Below are 23279 nucleotides of genomic sequence, written 5' to 3' on the forward strand. Positions count from 1 at the left end.
CAGAGACACCGACACACACAGAGACACACACACAGAGACACACACACAGAGACACCGAGACACACACAGAGACACCGAGACACACACAGAGACACACACACACACACAGAGACACACACACAGACACCGACACACACAAAGAGACACACACACACACAGAGACACACACACAGAGACACCGACACACACACAGAGACACACACACACAGAGACACACAGAGAGACACACACAGAGACACACACACAGAGACACACACAGAGACACACACAGAGACAGACACACACAGATACACAAAGAGACAGACGCACACACACAGAGACACACACACAGAGACACGGACACACACACAGAGACACACACACACAGAGACACACACAGAGACACACACAGAGACACACAGACAGACACACACAGATACACAAAGAGACAGACGCACACACACAGAGACACACACACAGAGACACCGACACACACACAGAGACACACACACAGACACCGACACACACAAAGAGACACACACACACACAGACACACACACAGAGACACCGACACACACACAGAGACACACACAAACAGAGACACACAGAGAGACACACACACAGACACACACAGAGACACACACAGAGACACACAAAGAGACACACACACACAGAGACACACACACACACAGACACACACAGAGACAGACACACACAGATACACAAAGAGACACACACACTCTCTCACACACACAGTCACACTAAGACACACATAAACACACACTCTCACACAGAGACACACACACAGAGACACACACACAGAGACACACGCACACAAAGACACACACAGAGACACACACACACACAGAGACACACACACAGAGACACACGCACACACACAGAGACACACACAGAGACACGGACACACACACAGAGACACACACACACAGAGACACACACAGAGACACACAGAGACACACACACAGAGACACCGACACACACACAGAGACACACACACAGAGACACACACAGACACACACAGAGACACACACAGAGACACACTCTTTCACACACACAGACACACACATTCACTGGATGTTATGTGGGAATGTTTGTGATGTAAAAAACTGGAACCATCAGTGAACAAATGAATGAATCTGATTGGCTGTTTCCGAGGTTCTAATTGAAGCCCTGTCTGTGGTGTCAGGTGTATGGTCATCCTGAGCCTCAGGTCACATGGTACAGGGAGGGGAGGGCTGTGATTGGCGGAGAGCGCTGTGTCCTGGTGAGAGGTGGGCGGGGCACCTTCAGTCTGGTGGTGGGCGGAGTCAGAGAGGATGACCTGGGACGTTACACCTGTATGGCGACCAATCACGCAGGGAGTCGACAAGTTACTGTGGAGATTCTTCTGGAAGGTAATGAATACCTGCAGTACTCCAAATACTACTCCTCATACTGTCAATACTACTATTAATAATACCAATACTGCTTTAACAGATGAAGTCACTACTAACTAGTACTGATAGAACCACTGGTTACTAGATCAATCTTTAACTTTCCACATGTTTGTCAGTTTGTCTGACACACAGCGCCACCAACAGGACACTAAAGTTTAACAGAAAAATCCTCCTCATCTGTGAGGTCACATGACCTGGAGGATTTATGTCTTCACACCTCAGACGTTTGTTTTCCTGTGAAAAAAGTCACTGTTCAAACGTTCTAAGAACTCGTGTTTCTCTCCCTGCAGAGGATTCTGGGAAGAAGATCATCTTCCCGTCCTCCATGAAACCAGGGTGAGGTCCTGACCTCTCAACCTGACCTCTGAACCTGTCCTCTGACCTCTGAACCTGACTCCTGACCTCTGAACCTGTCCTCTGACCTCTGAACCTGACTCCTGACCTCTGAACCTGAACTCTGAACCTGACTCCTGACCTCTGAACCTGACCTCTGAACCTGACTCCTGACCTCTGAACCTGACTCCTGACCTCTGAACCAGTCCTCTGCACCTGACTCCTGACCTCTGAACCTGACCTCTGCACCTGACTCCTGACCTCTGAACCCGACTCCTGACCTCTGAACCTGACTCCTGACCTCTGAAGCTGACCTCTGAACCTGACTCCTGACCTCTGAACCTGTCCGCTGAACCTGACTCCTGACCTCTGAACCTGTCCTCTGAACCTGACTCCTGACCTCTGAACCTGTCCTCTGACCTCTGAACCTGACTCCTGACCTCTGAACCTATCCTCTGACCCCTGAACCTGACTCCTGACCTCTGAACCTGTCCTCTGAACCTGACTCCTGTCCTCTGAACCTGTCCTCTGACCTCTGAACCCGACTCCTGACCTCTGAACCTGTCCTCTGAACCTGACTCCTGTCCTCTGAACCTGACTCCTGACCTCTGAACCCGACTCCTGACCTCTGAACCTGTCCTCTGAACCTGACTCCTGTCCTCTGAACCTGTCCTCTGACCTCTGAACCTGACTCCTGACCTCTGAACCTGACTCCTGACCTCTGAACCCGACTCCTGACCTCTGAACCTGACTCCTGACCTCTGAACCCGACTCCTGACCTCTGAACCCGACCTCTGAACCTGACTCCTGTCCTCTGAACCTGACCCCTGACCTCTGAACCTGACTCCTGACCTCTGAACCTGACCTTGCTCAGCTCTGAATCTAAGTCCAGATGGTTTGTGGTGTGAAAAACCAAACAATGGGTCACTCTTGGTTCCAGGTGGCGCACTAACATACAGATGTTGGAGAACAGGTCCAGCATTTGGGCTGAGAGTCCGCCCAAGTTCATCAGTAAACCGAGCCGGGTCTACGCCAAACTGGGGCAGAGCGGGAGGTTCTCCGCCAAAGTAACCGGACGACCACAGCCCCTGGTCACATGGTACAAGGTGGGTTCTGTGATGGGGTGGAGCTACTGTCTGTGTTTAATTGTTTTGCCTAAAGAGGGGGTGGAGCTTCAGTTTGTGTGTTTGTTCTGTTGCAGGAGGGAGCGGGGCTTCCTTTTTGTAGGCGGGTCAGTATATACGAGCGCTCTGGCCTTCACTTCCTGGAGATAAAGGATGTTTGTGCGGAAGATGCAGGAACTTACACGTGTTCGGTCTCCAACGGTGCTGGAACAGCGACGGTCAGCGCCGAGCTCCACATTCAGGGTGAGACGAGCAGAGTTTCATTTCCTCACTGAACAGGTGGAACGTTGTTGTTAATGTCCTGACGTCTCGCCCTCAGGTGCTGACTCCTCCAGCAGGTGAGTCCTCAGACTGATTCCCTGTGATTTGAACTACATTTGAGTCTGAAGGGACGTTTCTAACATCACAGGTAAAGCTGTTTAATGTGTTTGCTCCCTCTGGAGTCAGGAGCAGGAAATAACATCTGGACCCCCCCACCCTCTTTTGACAGAGGAAGAGTTGTGGGAGAAGTTTTAAATGTCCTTTTATTTCTGTCAGAGCTGAGGACAAACACTAACAGCAGCTTCAGGTTCAAAGGTTTATTAAGTGTTTCTGAGAAGATCTGCAGGGTCTACAGGATGTTAGAAAACACACACTGTCTGTTCTGCTGCCCCCTGCAGGACGGATCACACAACTGACACCACACAGACCTGCACAGTGGACAGAGCTGCACCCTCCTCCCATACAGAGCAGCAGCAGCGCCCCCTGCAGGCAGACTCCTGGAGGAGCAGGCCTCCTGTACCGCTGCTCCTGGTGCCTGAGAGGAGAACTACAGCTGCTCCAGTCAGTCATTATTGTTATGATGCATCAACACTATGAAACTTTCAGTGTTGGACGAATGACACAAGTGACTCAAACTACATGAGTTAGATAAAACTTGTTCTTTAACATGTCAGATATCATCGGTAAGATCGATGTTAGAGTTTTTACTGCTCAAGTTAAAATCAGTTACACAGCATCATCAACTTTAACTGAACGTTAGCTCAGCAACATGTAATGTTAGCATGAAGCTCCACGGAGTTCTGTGTTTCTGTGTCTGAAGTCTTTGTCTCTGCAGGTTCAGTCCGTCCTCCGTCCTCCTCCAGATCCGAACGGTTCAGACAGCAGCAGGTGCCGAAAACAAGCTAACTAAGCTAACGTTAGCTGTTGTCATGATTGCTACCCAGTGCTATAAGCTGTATTTGTTTGTATTTAATATTGATATTATGGATGGATATTATTTTCCACTTTCCCTTCAACATGACGTCTCAGTAACACTTTCCATGTTCACTTGAATTTAAAGATGAACTCATTCATGGTCAAAGGTCAAAGGTCACTGTGACCTTGTTGGTTCATATAACCAGGAGGTGCTACTTCAACTTTTGATTTAATTTTCCTTCTCACTAACCTTATATAGTTATGATTAAAGGTTTTATATATATTTACTAAAAATCTTTAATGTCATTTATGGCTTAAAGTTGTTCAGCTCTTCAGAGAAGAACTAATCAATTCATCTGATTATAATATTCTTAGTTCATTATTATTTAATAACGTACACCAGTATCTCACCTGTTTCTTTTTTGGAAGAACAAGAAAAGCTACAACGTTTGAGAATAATGTTTTGGTTCATTGTTCTTGATCAGAGACTTAAAAGAAGTTTTGATGATATGAATATTGATGAATTTTCCTTCAATCAACTAATCGATGAATCTGTGAACCTGTCTGTCTGTTCACTGAGCTTCTCCTGACTTCCTGTCTGTGGTGCAGGGCTGTGTGGAGGTCAGTGTCGTGGTCCAACCTGCGGTTTGAGGCCGTTCCTCTGGACCAGGAGGCCACAGAGGGAGGACAGATGACCTTCACCTGCCAAGGTCAATAAAACCTGCCAATCACAATCCACTTTAGTCTGACAGACAGGACTCATATTATAGGTCGCCTACCCTGTGTGTCCTGATCTCTCCTGTTACCTGCTCTCAGTCTCGTCTGCGGCCGTTGCCATGGTTACCTGGCTGAAGGACGGGAGGCCGGTGAGGACAGGACCACTTCTGCAGCAGAGGCAGGACGGAGCCTGTCTGACCCTCACCCTGCAGAGAGTAAGACATGTGGACCAAGGGATGTACAGGTGTCAGCTGACCACAGCTGATGGTCCGACCATCGACTCTGCAACATGGAGGCTCAGTGTCCACAGTAAGACCTGTCTGTCTGTGTGTCTGTGTGTGTGTTTGTCTAAAGAACCAAAGAACTGTTTCTCAACCAGAACAACTGGTTTGACGTTGACACCAACACGCCAGTGGTCGAGAAGGGGGCGGGATTATAATGACCAGTATGTCGACTGGAAATATTTGAACCTGTGGATGAGACGGTGCAGCAGCAGTTCAGTCCCTTGTTCTGTGGTCCGAAGCTGAAGAGCAGAACAAACTAGAGGGAGCTTCATGAACAAAGCCTGCTGGGAAATCAGAGACGTATAAAGTGAAGTGATTAAGTGCCCGTAGAAAAGCAAACTGGTTCTTGAATAAACTTGAAACCACTGTGAAACAGCACCAACCCCAGATTCAATTTGGTGGAAAAGGGTCTTTGACTTTTTTTAACCACATGACAGAGACATGAAGAAACATCCTGAAAACACGTCACTGTCGTCATGAAGCCTCCAGTTGTTGTAATGTTCAGAGTCAAACAGCTGCAGCTGGAGAACAGGGAAAGGAAGGTGGAAACCTCACAGACCTGAGGTAGAAGTCACTTCTCTGCAGGTTCCAAACGTTTCCAGTGTTTCACTCTAAAGGTTCATCAGCTGTTGAACCAGGTCGTCAGTTGCTGCAGGTTCATCAGCTGTTGACTTTATAGTCCTCCAGGGAACGCTCAGATCAGAGTGTGTTGCATTGACATGTCCAGCAGGGGGCAGCATAGTCAGACGTGTGTCACATGTACATGGGAACGTGAATGAAACATGAACTCACACTGGATTGTCTGTCACTGTGTTTTTACATACAGTCAAACTTTGGTCACTTCCTGTTTGTTATTGGTTCGTCTGTTGAAGAGACTCTGACTCTTTCTCTGTGTCCGAACTTTATTTAAACATCATGTGGAGACGAGTTTCACTCTTATTTTCACATTTTTCACGTTATGTTAATTCTACTGTTATTTCGGACACTTTCTGTTGTGAAGCAGAAGAAACAGATCTGATGTGAAAACAGTGAAAACAGACAAGTGGAAAAAGAGTAAATTGGGGGGGGGCTCCGTGTCGTACGACCGTTAAACAAATATGAGCTGGAAACCATATAAAGACAAAACATGCTGCTGCACAGAGCGCGCACACACACACACACTAAGACACACGCACACACTGAGACACACACTAAGATTCACAAACACACTGAGACACACACACACACACACACAGAGGATGAAGCCAAAGAAGGACATAGACTGTGTCTGACTCCTCCTCCAGATGTTTTACAGCTGCTTTCATATCAGCAGCAAAAGTTCTGGTTCTGTTTTCACCATTTGTTGAAAAATACTGATTGTTCTGTCTGTTCTGTCTGTTCTGATTGTTCTGTCTGTTCTGATTGTTCTGTCTGTTCTGATTGTTCTGTCTGTTCTGATTGTTCTGATTGTTCTGTCTGTTCTGATTGTTCTGTCTGTTCTGATTGTTCTGTCTGTTCTGATTGTTCTGTCTGTTCTGTCTGTTCTGATTGTTCTGTCTGTTCTGATTGTTCTGTCTGTTCTGATTGTTCTGTCTGTTCTGTCTGTTCTGATTGTTCTGTCTGTTCTGATTGTTCTGATTGTTCTGTCTGTTCTGATTGTTCTGTCTGTTCTGTCTGTTCTGATTGTTCTGTCTGTTCCGATTGTTCTGATTGTTCTGATTGTTCTGATTGTTCTGTCTGTTCTGTTTGTTCTGTCTGTTCTGTCTGTTCTGATTGTTCTGATTGTTCTGTCTGTTCTGATTGTTCTGATTGTTCTGTCTGTTCTGTCTGTTCTGATTGTTCTGTCTGTTCTGATTGTTCTGTCTGTTCTGATTGTTCTGTCTGTTCTGTCTGTTCTGATTGTTCTGTCTGTTCTGTCTGTTCTGATTGTTCTGTCTGTTCTGTCTGTTCTGATTGTTCTGTCTGTTCTGTCTGTTCTGATTGTTCTGTCTGTTCTGATTGTTCTGTCTGTTCTGATTGTTCTGTCTGTTCTGATTGTTCTGATTGTTCTGTCTGTTCTGATTGTTCTGATTGTTCTGTCTGTTCTGTCTGTTCTGTCTGTTCTGATTGTTCTGTCTGTTCTGATTGTTCTGTCTGTTCTGTCTGTTCTGATTGTTCTGTCTGTTCTGATTGTTCTGTCTGTTCTGATTGTTCTGTCTGTTCTGTCTGTTCTGATTGTTCTGTCTGTTCTGATTGTTCTGATTGTTCTGTCTGTTCTGATTGTTCTGTCTGTTCTGTCTGTTCTGTCTGTTCTGATTGTTCTGTCTGTTCTGTCTGTTCTGATTGTTCTGTCTGTTCTGATTGTTCTGAAAGTGAAAGTCTCGTCCTCCTGAGTAAAAGCTGATATTTGTCTAAAAGTAAAACCCAGTAGAACCGGACTCAGTGACATGAAGTGAACTCCTGGTCAGTTTCAGTATCAGGTCACATGACGGCGACGATGCAGCTTAGATAACGTCCAGATTTCGTGCCTGTTGTCATGGTGACGAGCTGCTCTCTCCTTCTGACGTGATATTTATCTATTTAGACATGTTCACATGTTTCTGTGTTTTAAACATGATGAGCTCCTGCCTCTCTGACGTCAGTGGGTCACATTCACACCTCACCTGACACGCTGTTGTAAAACAACATGGAGGGACACAACTGCAGCTGAGTCACATGATCTTATCATCCGGTCCTTTAAAGTCCAACCTCAGCGCTGTTTGGTACTGAGCTGTATCTCAATGACTGTCATGACCTTTGTTCACTGGTATTAGATTGATAAGTGATGTAATGTCTCTCTCTCCTCCACCAGAGGGCCCTCTTCCAGATGGGGCTCGGTCCTCCTTTGTCGGGGGTGTGGCCATGCTTACCATCCAGAACGCATCATGCCACCATGAAGGTCTGTGTGTGTGTGTGTGTGTGTGTGTGTGTGGAACATCAATAAAAAACTAATATGACTGAGTCTGAGAAGTAAACCAACCAGGACCTGCCCACAGAGGGCGTGACGACTGAATTCACAGACTGAAGGTCTCAGTCAGAGGTTCTTGGTTCTGAGTCAAACCAGGAAACTGTTGCATGTAAACATCTTATTCAGGTTTCTGAACGCCACCATCCACCTGACTGTTCCATGACTGTTTCCTGACTGAGTCACAGCGAGTCCACCAAGATGTTGCACAGGTGGTGGGAACTCTCTCGGTTGCAGCTTCACCAAAATGATGAGTGATTGTGGAGAAGGCGTCTTAGTCCTGTGTACTGGTTCCAGGTTTTTGATGTTAGCATAACATGAACAGTTCTAACACCACCATCACAAACAGATGGTGAACAGATCTAGAACAGAGTCCTGACTGAGTCCTGACTGAGTCACGGTGAGTCCATCCAGATGTTTTACAGGTGGTTGGAGCTCTTACAGAAACCTGATCCACAAAGTGTGCCTGTGTGTGTGTTAGAAAGAGAGGTCATCAGTTTGATCCTCACTCGTCCTTTTCCTTATTAGGAATCTGGATTTCCTTTTCCCTCTATTCCAATTCAATTAAGAGAGAAGTGCTCAGTGCATGATGGGAATTATTCCAGACCTATAGCAGCATGGGATGGTTCAGGACCTGATCCAGAACTATAGGCTTTATCAAAGAGGAACGTTTTAAGTTTAACCTTGAATGTAGAGATGGTGTCTGACTGTAGAAGCCAGAGTGGGAGCTGGTTCCACAGGAGAGGATCCTGGTAGCTGAAGGTTCTACCTCCTGTTCTACTCTGACAGACTCTAGAAGCCAGAGTGGGAGCTGGTTCCACAGGAGAGGATCCTGGTAGCTGAAGGTTCTACCTCCTGTTCTGCTCTTACAGACTCTGGAACCACAAGAGAACCTGTGTTTTGGGAGTGCAGTGATCTATTTGGATAATACAGTGTTATGAGCTCTTTGATATATGAAGGGTTTGAAGGACTTTCTATGTGAGGAACAGGATCTTGATGTTCAGAGTTTTACAAGGAGCCAGTGCAGAGAAGCTGAGAGCAGTAATATGATCTCTCCTAGTTCCTGTCAGCACTCGTGCTGCAGCATCTTGGACCAACTGGAGGCTTTTCACAGACTTACTGGGACGTCCTGATAATAAAGAGTCACACTGATCCAGTCTAGAGGGAACAAATGTATGGAAGCATGACTCAGCTTGTTAAACATGACTCGGCTCATTAAAATCCAGAGTCTGCATCAGGACCTTGAAGAAGAAGAGAGGAAAGAGGATAAAACCAAACTGAAATGTGATCTTTCACTGTCTCGTGTGTTTCACGTGTTATTGTTATGTTGTTTCAGGCGGACTGCAGGGTCGCAGGTCAGAGGTCACAGAGGCTCCGCGCTTCATCAGACGACTGACTGACCTGAAGGTGATGGACGGCAGCAGAGTGACCATGACGGTGGAGCTGACTGGTACGAGCATGCTGTGTGTGTGTGTGTGTGTGTGTGTGTGTGTGTGTGTGTGTGTGTGTGTGTGTGTGTGTGTGTGTGTGTGTGTGTGTGTGTGTGTGTGTGTGTGTGTGTGTGTGTGTGTGTGTGTGTGAGTAGCAGTGGTATTTCCTGTCAGACCTCCAGGGAGATGGTTGAGATGAGGACACATTTACTGTGGAGGATTTCCTCTGTGTGTATTTTACACTGTGGGGACACAAACAGAAACATGAACACTTGAACAAACATCAGTGTGATAAGAACGCCCCCCCCCCCCCCCCCCCCCCACACACACACACACACACACTTTAAATAAAGTTCAACTTCAGAGATCAATGTGTCCATTCAGAAGAACCAGTGGTTGTGAATCAGTTTCTCTGCTTTGGTGCAGTGGACCCTGGGCTCCTCCTGGTGCAGTGGACCCTGTGTTCCTCCTGGTGCAGTGGACCCTGGGTTCCTCCTGGTGCAGTGGACCCTGTGTTCCTCCTGGTGCAGTGGACCCTGGGCTCCTCCTGGTGCAGTGGACCCTGGGCTCCTCCTGGTGCAGTAGACCCTGGGTTCCTCCTGGTGCAGTGGACCCTGGGCTCCTCCTGGTGCAGTGGACCCTGGGTTCCTCCTGGTGCAGTGGACCCTGGGCTCCTCCTGGTGCAGTAGACCCTGGGTTCCTCCTGATGCAGTGGACCCTGGGCTCCTCCTGGTGCAGTGGTCCCTGTGTTCCTCCTGGTGCAGTAGACCCTGGGTTCCTCCTGATGCAGTGGACCCTGTGTTCCTCCTGGTGCAGTGGTCCCTGTGTTCCTCCTGGTGCAGTGGACCCTGGGCTCCTCCTGGTGCAGTGGACCCTGGGCTCCTCCTGGGTTCCTCCTGGGCTCCTCCTGGTGCAGTGGACCCTGTGTTCCTCCTGGTGCAGTGGACCCTGGGTTCCTCCTGGTGCAGTAACCCTGGGTTCCTCCTGGTGCAGTGGACCCTGTGTTCCTCCTGGTGCAGTGGACCCTGGGTTCCTCCTGGTGCAGTGGACCCTGTGTTCCTCCTAGTGCAGTGGACCCTGGGTTCCTCCTGGGCTCCTCCTGGTGCAGTAACCCTGGGTTCCTCCTGGTGCAGTGGACCCTGTGTTCCTCCTAGTGCAGTGGACCCTGGGTTCCTCCTGGGCTCCTCCTGGTGCAGTAACCCTGGGTTCCTCCTGGTGCAGTGGACCCTGTGTTCCTCCTGGTGCAGTGGACCCTGTGTTCCTCCTGGTGCAGTGGACCCTGGGCTCCTCCTGGGTTCCTCCTGGGCTCCTCCTGGTGCAGTAACCCTGGGTTCCTCCTGGTGCAGTGGACCCTGTGTTCCTCCTGGTGCAGTGGACCCTGGGTTCCTCCTGGTGCAGTAACCCTGGGTTCCTCCTGGTGCAGTGGACCCTGTGTTCCTCCTGGTGCAGTAACCCTGGGTTCCTCCTGGTGCAGTGGACCCTGGGTTCCTCCTGGTGCAGTAGACCCTGGGCTCCTCCTGGGTTCCTCCTGGGCTCCTCCTGGTGCAGTGGACCCTGGGCTCCTCCTGGGTTCCTCCTGGGCTCCTCCTGGTGCAGTAACCCTGGGTTCCTCCTGGTGCAGTGGACCCTGTGTTCCTCCTGGTGCAGTAACCCTGGGTTCCTCCTGGTGCAGTGGACCCTGGGTTCCTCCTGGTGCAGTGGACCCTGGGTTCCTCCTGGTGCAGTAGACCCTGGGCTCCTCCTGGGTTCCTCCTGGGCTCCTCCTGGTGCAGTGGACCCTGGGCTCCTCCTGGGTTCCTCCTGGGCTCCTCCTGGTGCAGTAACCCTGGGTTCCCCTGGTGCAGTGGACCCTGTGTTCCTCCTGGTGCAGTAACCCTGGGTTCCTCCTGGTGCAGTGGACCCTGGGTTCCTCCTGGTGCAGTGGACCCTGGGTTCCTCCTGGTGCAGTAGACCCTGGGTTCCTCCTGGTGCATTGATGCCATTGACTGACCCTCACGTTCCTCTGACCCAAATCCAGTTGAGCACCTATTGGACGTCATGTGTCGGTGCATCCGACACCACCAAGTAGGTCCACAGTCCAGGAGGTGACGATCCAGGTCTGGGAGGAGAACCCCCAGGACTCCATCCTGCGGCTCCTCAGGAGCATCATGTCCAGACGTTGTCAGGAGAACATGCAGGCAAGAGGAGGCCACACCCACTGAGTCACATGATGACTTGATGAAATTCACACCAGTTGGATCAGCCTGTGGTTTCAGTTTGTTACTGGGTTCAGTGTGGTTTTGAATCCAGTCCTCAGTGGGTTGATGGTTTTAGTTTCCATTGGTCGTTGTTACGACATTTTTTTCTCAACTAATTATACAATGTTCATCAGTAAAGATTTCAACTTGAATCATTCATTAAGACCTGATGTGTGATCTCAGTGTCCCCTCCTGTTCTGACCTGTGCATATATGAAACACTGACCTTCCAATTAGTGGACGACCTCCTGAGCCACTGGTTCGGTTAAAGTCAGTGAGCAGCATGTGAGTGTGTGTGTGTGTGTTACATAATGATTTTCCACAGAGGGTTTTCTCCATATAAGCTGTGTGAGTTCAGGTTTTGTTGGTGTCTCCTGTCGCTCATTAAACTTTCTCCCTAATTTCGTCCCTCAGGACATTCATGTGGACTCTTCTAATTAGAATTCAACACATTTGGATTAACTTTGTTTCGTCTTTATTCTGACCGGTCTCCTGAGAGGAAGAATGATTTAGACTTTGAGGAATGATAGTTTATTGATTGATGAGTATTGATTGATATTGGCTGTGGTCGTCAGGTCATCCCCCTCCAGAGGTGGTGTGGCTCCACGACGGACAGGAAGTGGCAGAGTCGGAGGACTTCCAGCTCCTCAGGGAGGAGAACCGCTGCACTCTGCTGATCCAGGAGGTTTTCCCCGAGGATACAGGGACGTACAGCGTCCAGGCCTGGAACCAGCACGGAGACGACTCCACACAGGCCCGCCTCACGGTGGAGGGTCAGTCACACCAAAGATATGCTGTTTATTTAACGTCTCATTCACATACTTCACACAGAAAATGCATTAACAGCTAGTTTCCCTCTGGTTTTATTATTGGTTTGTTGTTGTGACAGAACCTCAGAACGGTGTCCAACCATGGTTCATCACCAAACCCAAACCAGTGAGCGCCGCTGTGGGTCAGCACGCCCTCCTGTCGTGTGCCATCGCTGGAGACCCTTTTCCCCAGTACACCTGGACCAGAGCACACCTGAGCCAACCTCTGACCTCAGGAGACGACTACGAGCTGCTGCAGAAAGAGGATGTCATCTCGCTGCTGATCAGGTCGACAATTTAAACCCACACAAGACTGGTGTTTTCAACCCTACATGGACCTAGTCTCCATCTAATCCTGCGTGTCCTTCTTCTTGTTCCTCAGGAGAGTGAAGAAACATCATGCTGGAGATTATGTGATCAGTCTGAGGTGAGACACAGACTCTCTGATGTAGATAACAGTACAAACTGGGGACACCATGGACAGAAGCATAAACAGCAGCAGTCAGTTGTTGACATGTTGAAATAATCCGGAGGTCGACGGTATAGAGGATTAAACACCACCCCTCCCCCACACAGAAATCCACCCATAATCTATTCATCAACTCTGCTCAGGAAGCTGTCGTCACTTCAGCTCAGATTCAACACAATCTTTTCACTCTCTATATTTATTATAAAGGTTCAAATATTAGTGTCTGGAAATGTTTTCTGTTACTAGAAGATATTTATTATTGATTTAATCTGACATGAGACTGTTTTCACACATGAACTCTGTCAAATATTGTAAACTGCAGGAGAAGATCCAGAAAATGTCCAGAGACACTGACTCAGACATTTGTTCTCACATACAGAACATGTGAGGAACATGTTCCACATATGTCAGGAACACGCCAGGAATATGTCAGGAACATGTTCCACATATGTCAGGAACACGCCAGGAACACGCCAGGAACATGTCAGGAACACGTCAGGAACACGTCAGGAACATGTCAGGAACACGTCAGGAACATGTCAGGAACATGTCAGGAACACGTCAGGAACACGTCAGGAACATGTCAGGAACACGTCAGGAACATGTCAGGAACACGTCAGGAACATGTCAGGAACACGTCAGGAACATGTCAGGAACATGTCAGGAACACGTCAGGAACATGTCAGGAACACGTCAGGAACACGTCAGGAACATGTCAGGAACACGTCAGGAACACGTCGGGAACACGTCGGGAACACGTCGGGAACATGTTGGGAACACGTCGGGAACACGTCAGGAACAGTTTCTCTTAAAATTAGCTCTGGCCCGTGTGGACTTGTGAAGCTCTGACACTGAGACCTAAAACCAGTTGATCAAACTGATGTTTCCAAAGCCTAGAAAAATTTTAAATAACAAAAATACAAATCTGTTCCTGTCTTTCTCGCTGTGTGTCTCTCTCTCCACCTGTCTGTCTGTCTGTCTGTCTGTCTGTCTGTCTGTCTGTCTGTCAGGAACACTGTTGGTGAGTGTGTGTCTGGGACCAGTCTGTGTGTCACTGATGGAGAGACAGACGGGACGAGAGGAGGAGAGGACGACAGGTAAGAGCCGACTAACCTGAACCCTAACCCTCTTTTAATGTTTCTACGACCATCTGTGTCCTATATTCACAAATTCTCTCTCTCTACTTTAATCCATCTTCGTCCTCTGAACCAATCAGAGCCAGTTTCATGTTTACACAAAAAAACTGTTTGAATCAAAGTCAGGTTTTACACTGTAAAAAGACCTAAACTCAGCAGAATGAAGACGAGTCAAAGTCACTGAGGAAGGAGGAGTAAGTAAGTGTGAGTGTGTGTGTGTTTGGGGGGGGGGGGGGGGGATCAGATCTGGGTGTATGTCCTTATAAGGACAGTCGAGTCACTTGTGATGTAACCTGGACATTTGGAGTCGAGGTCCATTTCCTATACACCCCCCCCCCCCCCCCCCCCACCTCTCATCCCTTCACCCCTTCCCCCCAGATGTAAGGGGGAGGAGCTTGTCCTCTTGATCTGGGGGCTTTAACCCGGCTCTGTTTACTCTCTCTCTCTTTCTATCTGTGTCTGTGCTCGTTCATCCAGCCCTGCAGCAGCAGCAGCAGGAGGAGGAGGAGGAGGAGGAGGAGGAAGAGTAGCTGGTGGGAGTGCAGCGCTGAGAGGAGGTTCCAGAGGAGGAGGAGGAGGAGGAGGAGGAGGCGTGGAGCCCAGAGGCAGCAGCAGAGGTGGTGTCAGTCGGCAGGAGGCCAACCAGGAGCAGAAGGAGAACCAGCCTCTCCTGCACCTGCACAAGGAGGAGAACAAGAAGAAGGAGGCCGACCAGGACCGTCCCGCCACTGCTCCCCGAGGCCTCCTCAGACACTGTGTTGACACCAGGGAGCGTGGCGAAGAGGAGCTGCGACAGAGGGAGGCGCAGCAGCTGGATTTCCGCTCGCTGCTGGGACGCCAAGCTTTTCACGCCAAAAACAACCAGGGAGAGGAGCCAAGGGAGGCCGGCCTTGCCACCGCCACTGCTGAACACCGCCGCCACCACCACCAGATGGATTTTAAGGCCAACCTGAAGGGGGTCAAACCCAAGACGGAGGAGGAACGCAAGGTGAACTCCCCGCAGCAGGTTGATTTCCGTGCTGTACTGGGTAAGAAGGGCGCCGCCGGCAGCAATGGCAACAAACCAGCTGAGACGCCTGAAAAGGACGCCACCGACTTCAGGTCCACTCTTGCCAACAAGAAGAAGCCAGCCAGCCCTGAGAAGAATGGGGAGAGTGGGAAGACAGCGGTGAACAACTGTGTGGACGGAGCGATTCATGAGAAGAGGAGCGGCGGAGGAGGGAAGGCACCAGAGTTTGTGGAGACACTGAATGATGTGACAGTGGTGGACGGACAGCGCCTCCGGCTGCAGTGTCGCCTCGCCGCCGCCACCTCTGACCCCACAGATGTCATCGTCACCTGGACGCTGGACGGGAAGGTCATCAAGTCGTCAAAGTTCATCATACTCGCCAACGAAGGTCAGAGGTCACACATGAGACTCACATGCACTTGTGTCTCCATGACATTGACCTAACTTAAACTTGACCTAACTAGACTAATCCGAACCTAACTTATACTTAAACTTATCCTTAAAACATCTTTGCCTTAAAATATATTCACTGACCCAATGAGGACTTTCTTTAAGTCCCCATAATGTGAATGTGTAAACAGTTAGGTCCCCACAACATCAGTAACACCACACACACACACACACACACACCTGCTGTGTGTTATTAGAAACCCACAAAGTGACCCCCCACATGTTTGTTGTGTGTGTAAAGAGAAAGTGTGAGTTTGAAGTGTGTAGTTTTATAAAGAAACAACTGTTCAGACTCTATTAATAGAAAACAGATCTGAGACAATAGAGACAGGATGTGTGAGCAGCTCTGGTATTTCATATGGGAACAGATCACTTTACACAGGACACACACACACACACACACACACACACACACACACACGCGCGCGCGCGCACACACACACACACACACACACACACTTGTGAGGACCCTCCTGTCTCTTAAAGGAACATTCCCCCAGTTTTTAGAGCAGAAATAAAGAAGCATCATGTTTGTATCTGTTATTCTTCACAGTCTCTCAGCTGCTGTTTGAGTTTCATGTTATTTTACTTTCAGAATCAACTTCATGTAGTTTCATCTCTGGCTGCAGTATAGCTCATAAACCCTCCTCCTCCATGTTAGCTGATGGGACTTAAACATCAAAGTAGACGTTAAATAAATGTTTGTCAAAGATGTTTCTGTCTTTTCAGGTCGTTCTTCTCTCTCTGATGTTTGTTCACGTGTTTCTGATCAGTTTGGTTTGAATCAGTTATTTGATATAAGAACAGGCTGAGACGTCATGATTGACAGCTGAGACTGACTCAGGATTGGTCACATGGGTGTGTGGGCGGCTCCACTTCACGATCAATACTGCACAGACTCTGATTGACAATATACAGTCACTGATCATCTTTATATACAGTCACTGATCATCTTTATATACAGTCACTAATCATCTTTATATACAGTCACTGATCATCTTTATATACAGTCACTAATCATCTTTATATACAGTCACTGATCATCTTTATATACAGTCACTGATCATCTTTGTATACAGTCACTAATCATCTTTATATACAGTCACTGATCCTCTTTATATACAGTCAGTGATCATCTTTATATACAGTCAGTGATCATCTTTATATACAGTCAGTGATCATCTTTATATACAGTCAGTGATCATCTTTATATACAGTCACTGATCCTCTTTATATACAGTCACTGATCATCTTTATATACAGTCACTGATCATCTTTATATACAGTCACTGATCATCTTTATATACAGTTAGGAAATGTATTATGTGAATGAATGTCCTCACTAAGAGAGAAGTAGAAACGTGTGTGTGGACTGTTAAAGGTCAGAGGTCACTGAGATGTCCTCAGACAGCTGTAGCCTCACAGCTCTGGATGTTGTGTTAACATCGTGTTGTTGTGTTGTGTTGTTGCAGGAGGCCTGTGCTCTCTGACCATAGACAAAGCTCTGCCGGAGGATGAAGGTCAGTACAGGTGCAGAGTTGAAAGTTCAGCAGGACGAGCTGAGAGCTGCTGCATGGTGCTGGTTGATGGTAAGAACATCCCATAATATATACAAAGATCATTTATTTATACATGACAACAGAATAACACAGGGACAGGAAAAGAAAAGATCTTTTTTTTGTTAATGATTCCCATGTTTGTTAATGTAACTTTGATAACTTCAAACATTCCATTATTACTGATCTGGGACTTAATGAATATTCAATATTTACAGTGTAACTCGTGTTATTTCACAGTTTGAGTTTAACTCTGACGTCATCATGGGAGAAACTCCCTGAATAAATGTTTTTATTCTTCATGTTTGCAGTAAAATACAATTTTGACATATTGACAATTATGTTTTGTATCCACGGGCTGTGTTTTCATCAAAACTAACTCCAGAAAAGTTAGTTTTGATGTTTTTCTTTTTCCTCAGAAAGTTTTACCTCTGATGTGTTGTTTTTGCGATAATAGAAGAAACGTAAGAATGTTTCTGCAGCGTGTCGTTTACGTTCCAGCAGCTCAGAAACATCTCAGATCAGGAAGAAAAGTACAAATCTCTCACCTTCGCTTCTGTTTCTCTGTGTTCACAGTAAATAGGAAACTTTGTCTCAATCTGTTCTTCTTGTTTAACACTTTCTCTAATTTAACATGAACAGTTTAGATCTGACATCTCGTCACTAAATCTGTTCAAGTTGGAGAGAAGCTCAGATTCCTGCGTCCGCTGCCAGTTTCCTGTAATTAGAATAAAGATTTAATGAAGTTGCATTTCCCTGAAGAGGGTCCAGAGGGGCAGGGAGAGAAATGAGCAGAGTGCATGATGGGTAATAAGAGGATATGAAGAGGTCCCTGGAGGCCGATGCAGCTTGATCAGCTGATTCTGATGAGAAGATTCAACTTTGTACAATGTTCACAAGATACAACGTCTATGTGTCTCTCTCTTCACATGTGTCTCTCTCTTCACATGTCTCTCTCTTCACATGTGTCTCTCTCTCTTCACATGTCTCTCTCTCTTCACATGTCTCTCTCTCTCTCTTCACATGTCTCTCTCTCTCTTCACATGTCTCTCTCTTCACATGTCTCTCTCTCTCTTCACATGTCTCTCTCTTCACATGTGTCTCTCTCTTCACATGTGTCTCTCTCTTCACATGTCTCTCTCTCTTCACATGTCTCTCTCTCTTCACATGTCTCTCTCTCTCTTCACATGTCTCTCTCTCTTCACATGTCTCTCTCTCTCTTCACATGTCTCTCTCTCTTCACATGTCTCTCTCTCTCTCTTCACATGTCTCTCTCTCTCTTCACATGTCTCTCTCTCTTCACATGTCTCTCTCTCTTCACATGTCTCTCTCTCTCTTCACATGTGTCTCTCTCTTCACATGTGTCTCTCTCTTCACATGTCTCTCTCTCTCTTCACATGTCTCTCTCTCTTCACATGTCTCTCTCTCTCTTCACATGTCTCTCTCTCTTCACATGTCTCTCTCTTCACATGTCTCTCTCTCTTCACATGTCTCTCTCTTCACATGTCTCTCTCTCTTCACATGTCTCTCTCTCTTCACATGTCTCTCTCTTCACATGTCTCTCTCTTCACATGTGTCTCTCTCTCTTCACATGTCTCTCTCTCTCTTCACATGTCTCTCTCTCTTCACATGTCTCTCTCTCTCTCTTCACATGTCTCTCTCTCTCTTCACATGTCTCTCTCTCTTCACATGTCTCTCTCTTCACATGTCTCTCTCTTCACATGTCTCTCTCTTCACATGTCTCTCTCTTCACATGTCTCTCTCTCTTCACATGTCTCTCTCTTCACATGTCTCTCTCTTCACATGTCTCTCTCTTCACATGTCTCTCTCTCTTCACATGTCTCTCTCTTCACATGTGTCTCTCTCTTCACATGTGTCTCTCTCTTCACATGTGTCTCTCTTCACATGTCTCTCTCTCTCTTCACATGTCTCTCTCTTCACATGTCTCTCTCTTCACATGTCTCTCTCTTCACATGTCTCTCTCTCTCTTCACATGTGTCTCTCTCTTCACATGTCTCTCTCTTCACATGTCTCTCTCTTCACATGTCTCTCTCTCTCTTCACATGTGTCTCTCTCTTCACATGTCTCTCTCTTCACATGTGTCTCTCTTCACATGTGTCTCTCTCTTCACATGTCTCTCTCTCTCTTCACATGTGTCTCTCTCTTCACATGTCTCTCTCTTCACATGTGTCTCTCTTCACATGTCTCTCTCTTCACATGTCTCTCTCTCTCTTCACATGTCTCTCTCTTCACATGTCTCTCTCTCTTCACATGTGTCTCTCTCTTCACATGTCTCTCTCTCTCTTCACATGTGTCTCTCTCTTCACATGTCTCTCTCTTCACATGTGTCTCTCTTCACATGTCTCTCTCTTCACATGTCTCTCTCTCTCTTCACATGTCTCTCTCTTCACATGTCTCTCTCTTCACATGTCTCTCTCTTCACATGTCTCTCTCTCTCTTCACATGTGTCTCTCTCTTCACATGTCTCTCTCTTCACATGTGTCTCTCTTCACATGTCTCTCTCTTCACATGTCTCTCTCTCTCTTCACATGTGTCTCTCTCTTCACATGTCTCTCTCTTCACATGTGTCTCTCTTCACATGTCTCTCTCTTCACATGTCTCTCTCTCTTCACATGTCTCTCTCTCTTCACATGTCTCTCTCTTCACATGTCTCTCTCTCTTCACATGTCTCTCTCTCTCTCTTCACATGTCTCTCTCTTCACATGTCTCTCTCTCTTCACATGTCTCTCTCTCTCTTCACATGTCTCTCTCTCTTCACATGTCTCTCTCTCTCTTCACATGTCTCTCTCTTCACATGTCTCTCTCTCTCTTCACATGTCTCTCTCTTCACATGTCTCTCTCTCTTCACATGTCTCTCTCTCTCTTCACATGTCTCTCTCTCTCTTCACATGTCTCTCTTTCTTCACATGTCTCTCTCTTCACATGTCTCTCTCTTCACATGTCTCTCTCTCTTCACATGTCTCTCTCTCTCTTCACATGTGTCTCTCTCTTCACATGTCTCTCTCTTCACATGTGTCTCTCTCTTCACATGTCTCTCTCTTCACATGTCTCTCTCTTCACATGTCTCTCTCTCTTCACATGTCTCTCTCTTCACATGTCTCTCTCTTCACATGTCTCTCTCTCTTCACATGTCTCTCTCTTCACATGTCTCTCTCTCTCTTCACATGTGTCTCTCTCTTCACATGTCTCTCTCTCTTCACATGTCTCTCTCTCTTCACATGTGTCTCTCTCTTCACATGTCTCTCTCTTCACATGTCTCTCTCTCTTCACATGTCTCTCTCTTCACATGTGTCTCTCTCTTCACATGTCTCTCTCTTCACATGTCTCTCTCTCTTCACATGTCTCTCTCTTCACATGTCTCTCTCTCTTCACATGTCTCTCTCTTCACATGTCTCTCTCTCTTCACATGTCTCTCTCTTCACATGTCTCTCTCTTCACATGTCTCTCTCTTCACATGTGTCTCTCTCTTCCTCAGACCCGACAGAAAACTCTCCTGCAGACAAGAAGTCGAAGAAGTCGACTCCGACCTCAGAGAGTGAGTTTCCAAAATATGCAGCAGCAGCAGCCTCTTTCCTTTTGTCCCAATAAGGAGCTGCAAGCTGGGAGCACTGGTTCCCACACACACACACACACACACACACACACACTCACACGCACACACACACTCACATGCACACACACACACACACACTCACATGCACACACACACACTCACATGCACACACACACACACACTCACACACACACACACATGCACACACACACACACACACACTCACATGCACACACACACACTCACATGCACACACTCACACACACACACACACTCACATGCACACACACACACACACACACACACACACACACACACACACACACACTCACACACACACGCACACACACACTGGTTTCTATTTAAAGTGTGTGTGTGTGTATCATTGGAAACATCAGTTCATCACTGTCAGATTATTATTCCTACCTCCAGAACAGTAAACCTCTCTTTCCACTTTAAGACCACTCTTCCCACCAGCCCCCCCACCTCCGTCTGAGGACCCATCTTAACCTTTGTGACTCTGCAGGATGTTATCATGTTATTGATTTATTATTGATTTCATTATTGATCAGAGTTTGTGTTCAGTGACGGGATAAAAATAATGTTAAAAGAATATTATGTTTCTGGGCCATTGCTTGTTGATCATTGGTTGGTTTGTAGCTGTGTCTGATTGGTTGGCTGGTTGCTGTTGGTTGTAGCTGTGGTGTGATTGGTTGTGTTTGACAGATCTGGACCAGCAGCTCAGTCTGTTCGGAGCTTCATGTCTGAACGTTCTCTGAATGTTTCATGCATAAGCAGCAGAACTTTGGCCTGATTCATGTTTTTCAGCTGTGAATCCTTCCTGTTTGTAAATGCATCTGATTTACAGCTGTACCTGTCTGAGTGTGTTTCCTGTCTCATGATCAGGGGCCATCAACAACCTGAGGCATCAAACCTGTTCAGGACAAACTTCACACTCATTTAAGTTTATGATGATCTTTGGTTTGAATCACAGCTGTGTCACTGTTTCAAAACCATCATCACACGTCTGGTTACAGTTTTAAATAATTCTCCTTGTTTACGTGTTAATCAGTCGTGTCACATGTCAATGGAATGTTTTCTAAACCCCTAATAGCAGCTGTCCAATCACAGCTTAGCAACAGAAACTGGTGACAGCAGGTGTGTTAGTGTTGTAGTTGTTTACCTGTTGAAGTGGTGGCGCTGTAGAGTCTTTAACTGAGTTTAGGGTTAGGGTTAGCATTAGCATGTTGACACTGAGTGTTAGCATGTGTTTACTTAGCTATATGATGTTTTAGAAAAAGCTTAGCACATGCTAACTGAAGCTAATGTTAGCAGCTGTGTCATGAGAGATGGAGTCAGTCAGGTCCCCATGCTAATTCACTAGTTAGCTAGCTAAAATGTTTCAGGTGTCATTTCATTAGTTTGTTTACATGCATCTGAAATTATTAACTCATTGTTATAAACAAATAAGGTCCAATCGTTACATAAAACATTTCTCAACATAGTAGAGTAGAGTGTTAGCTCACATGTTAGCTAACAAACTAAGATGTTAGTCTGAAGGATCAATTAAAATCACTTTGAGAAACCCGAATGAATTTTAACATAGTTGGCTTTAATAAATATAATTAGCTTACTTGCTAATGTGAAGCATAATTATCTTATTGTACACGTGTTTCTAAATGACGTCATAAAACAAACCAACACTGTGCAGGTGTGTTAGCATTATCATGTGGTGCGTTAGCTGTTAGCTAGAACACTCGTGTCTATTCAATGTCTAAATAAAATATATTTACCTTTATCACATATCAACATTTAATGAATGAATGAGTTAATAACTAAATGAATTCGTTCATAATTTTATATTTTAATAATAAGACAATAATAAGAACATTTGATTGAAGATTAATCCATCAATAAATACTGCAAATTAAAACTGGATTAAAACATCATTAATCAAGTTCAATCTTTAAATGATTAGAATAATAATTCACAAAATATCTGCACATGACATGGATGATGATAAATAAAGGAGACGTAACACAGACAGAGACTGGTTTCAGTTTCAGAGGTACCTGGTAGTTCAGCTCCTCCTGTCGTCTGCTGAGTTTTACCAACAGATCTGAGCTGACAGCGGAGGAATGATGCTCCCAGCGCTTCATGGCCCCTCGCCCACACTATCCTTTTAAGGCCTGGTTTCCCTGACTCGTCTCAGACTTTGCTTCACGCCACAGAATAAAACCGTCTCCATTTAAAGAGAAGGACTGACCCCTGTGGACACAAAGACTCAAAGCGTGTGACTGATGGAAGATGATTTAACAAACTTCACGTTTTATAACACAAAACGCAAACTGAAGATAAATGACCAGAGTCATGTTCATTCTATAATAAGGACAGAGTCTCCGCTAGTGTTCATGTACAGAATCAGAAAGATGATTGGAACGTGCAGGAAGAGAAATGTGCAGCACAGCCAATCACAGAGCAGCTTACCCGGCCAGGTGCACTGAGTGACCCCACAGGACAGAATCTGGGTGTCAGCCCACCCGGCTCGCCACAGTACATAAATCAAACGCTCCTTAAG

At 46.6% G+C, this 23279-nt stretch overlaps 1 protein-coding gene across 1 annotated transcript in view; it reads left to right on the forward strand.

The window, feature by feature from the left end:
• The window catches only part of LOC117754929 (myosin light chain kinase, smooth muscle-like), a 32817-nt gene that overhangs the window by 3371 nt on the left and 6167 nt on the right, over positions 1-23279 (forward strand). The window contains exons 2-19 of the mRNA XM_034574288.1: positions 1187-1394; positions 1727-1772; positions 2710-2875; positions 2971-3136; positions 3213-3231; positions 3553-3715; positions 3990-4042; positions 4679-4779; positions 4886-5095; positions 7880-7966; positions 9369-9482; positions 12274-12471; positions 12588-12795; positions 12890-12934; positions 13987-14073; positions 14590-15509; positions 17044-17160; positions 20624-20683. Of these exons, the coding sequence (XP_034430179.1) occupies positions 1187-1394; positions 1727-1772; positions 2710-2875; positions 2971-3136; positions 3213-3231; positions 3553-3715; positions 3990-4042; positions 4679-4779; positions 4886-5095; positions 7880-7966; positions 9369-9482; positions 12274-12471; positions 12588-12795; positions 12890-12934; positions 13987-14073; positions 14590-15509; positions 17044-17160; positions 20624-20683 (2968 nt within the window). The remainder of the gene's footprint in view (positions 1-1186; positions 1395-1726; positions 1773-2709; positions 2876-2970; positions 3137-3212; positions 3232-3552; positions 3716-3989; positions 4043-4678; positions 4780-4885; positions 5096-7879; positions 7967-9368; positions 9483-12273; positions 12472-12587; positions 12796-12889; positions 12935-13986; positions 14074-14589; positions 15510-17043; positions 17161-20623; positions 20684-23279) is intronic.

The sequence above is a fragment of the Hippoglossus hippoglossus genome, chromosome 21 (assembly GCF_009819705.1).
Source record: "Hippoglossus hippoglossus isolate fHipHip1 chromosome 21, fHipHip1.pri, whole genome shotgun sequence".
Classification (NCBI taxonomy): Eukaryota; Metazoa; Chordata; class Actinopteri; order Pleuronectiformes; family Pleuronectidae; genus Hippoglossus; species Hippoglossus hippoglossus.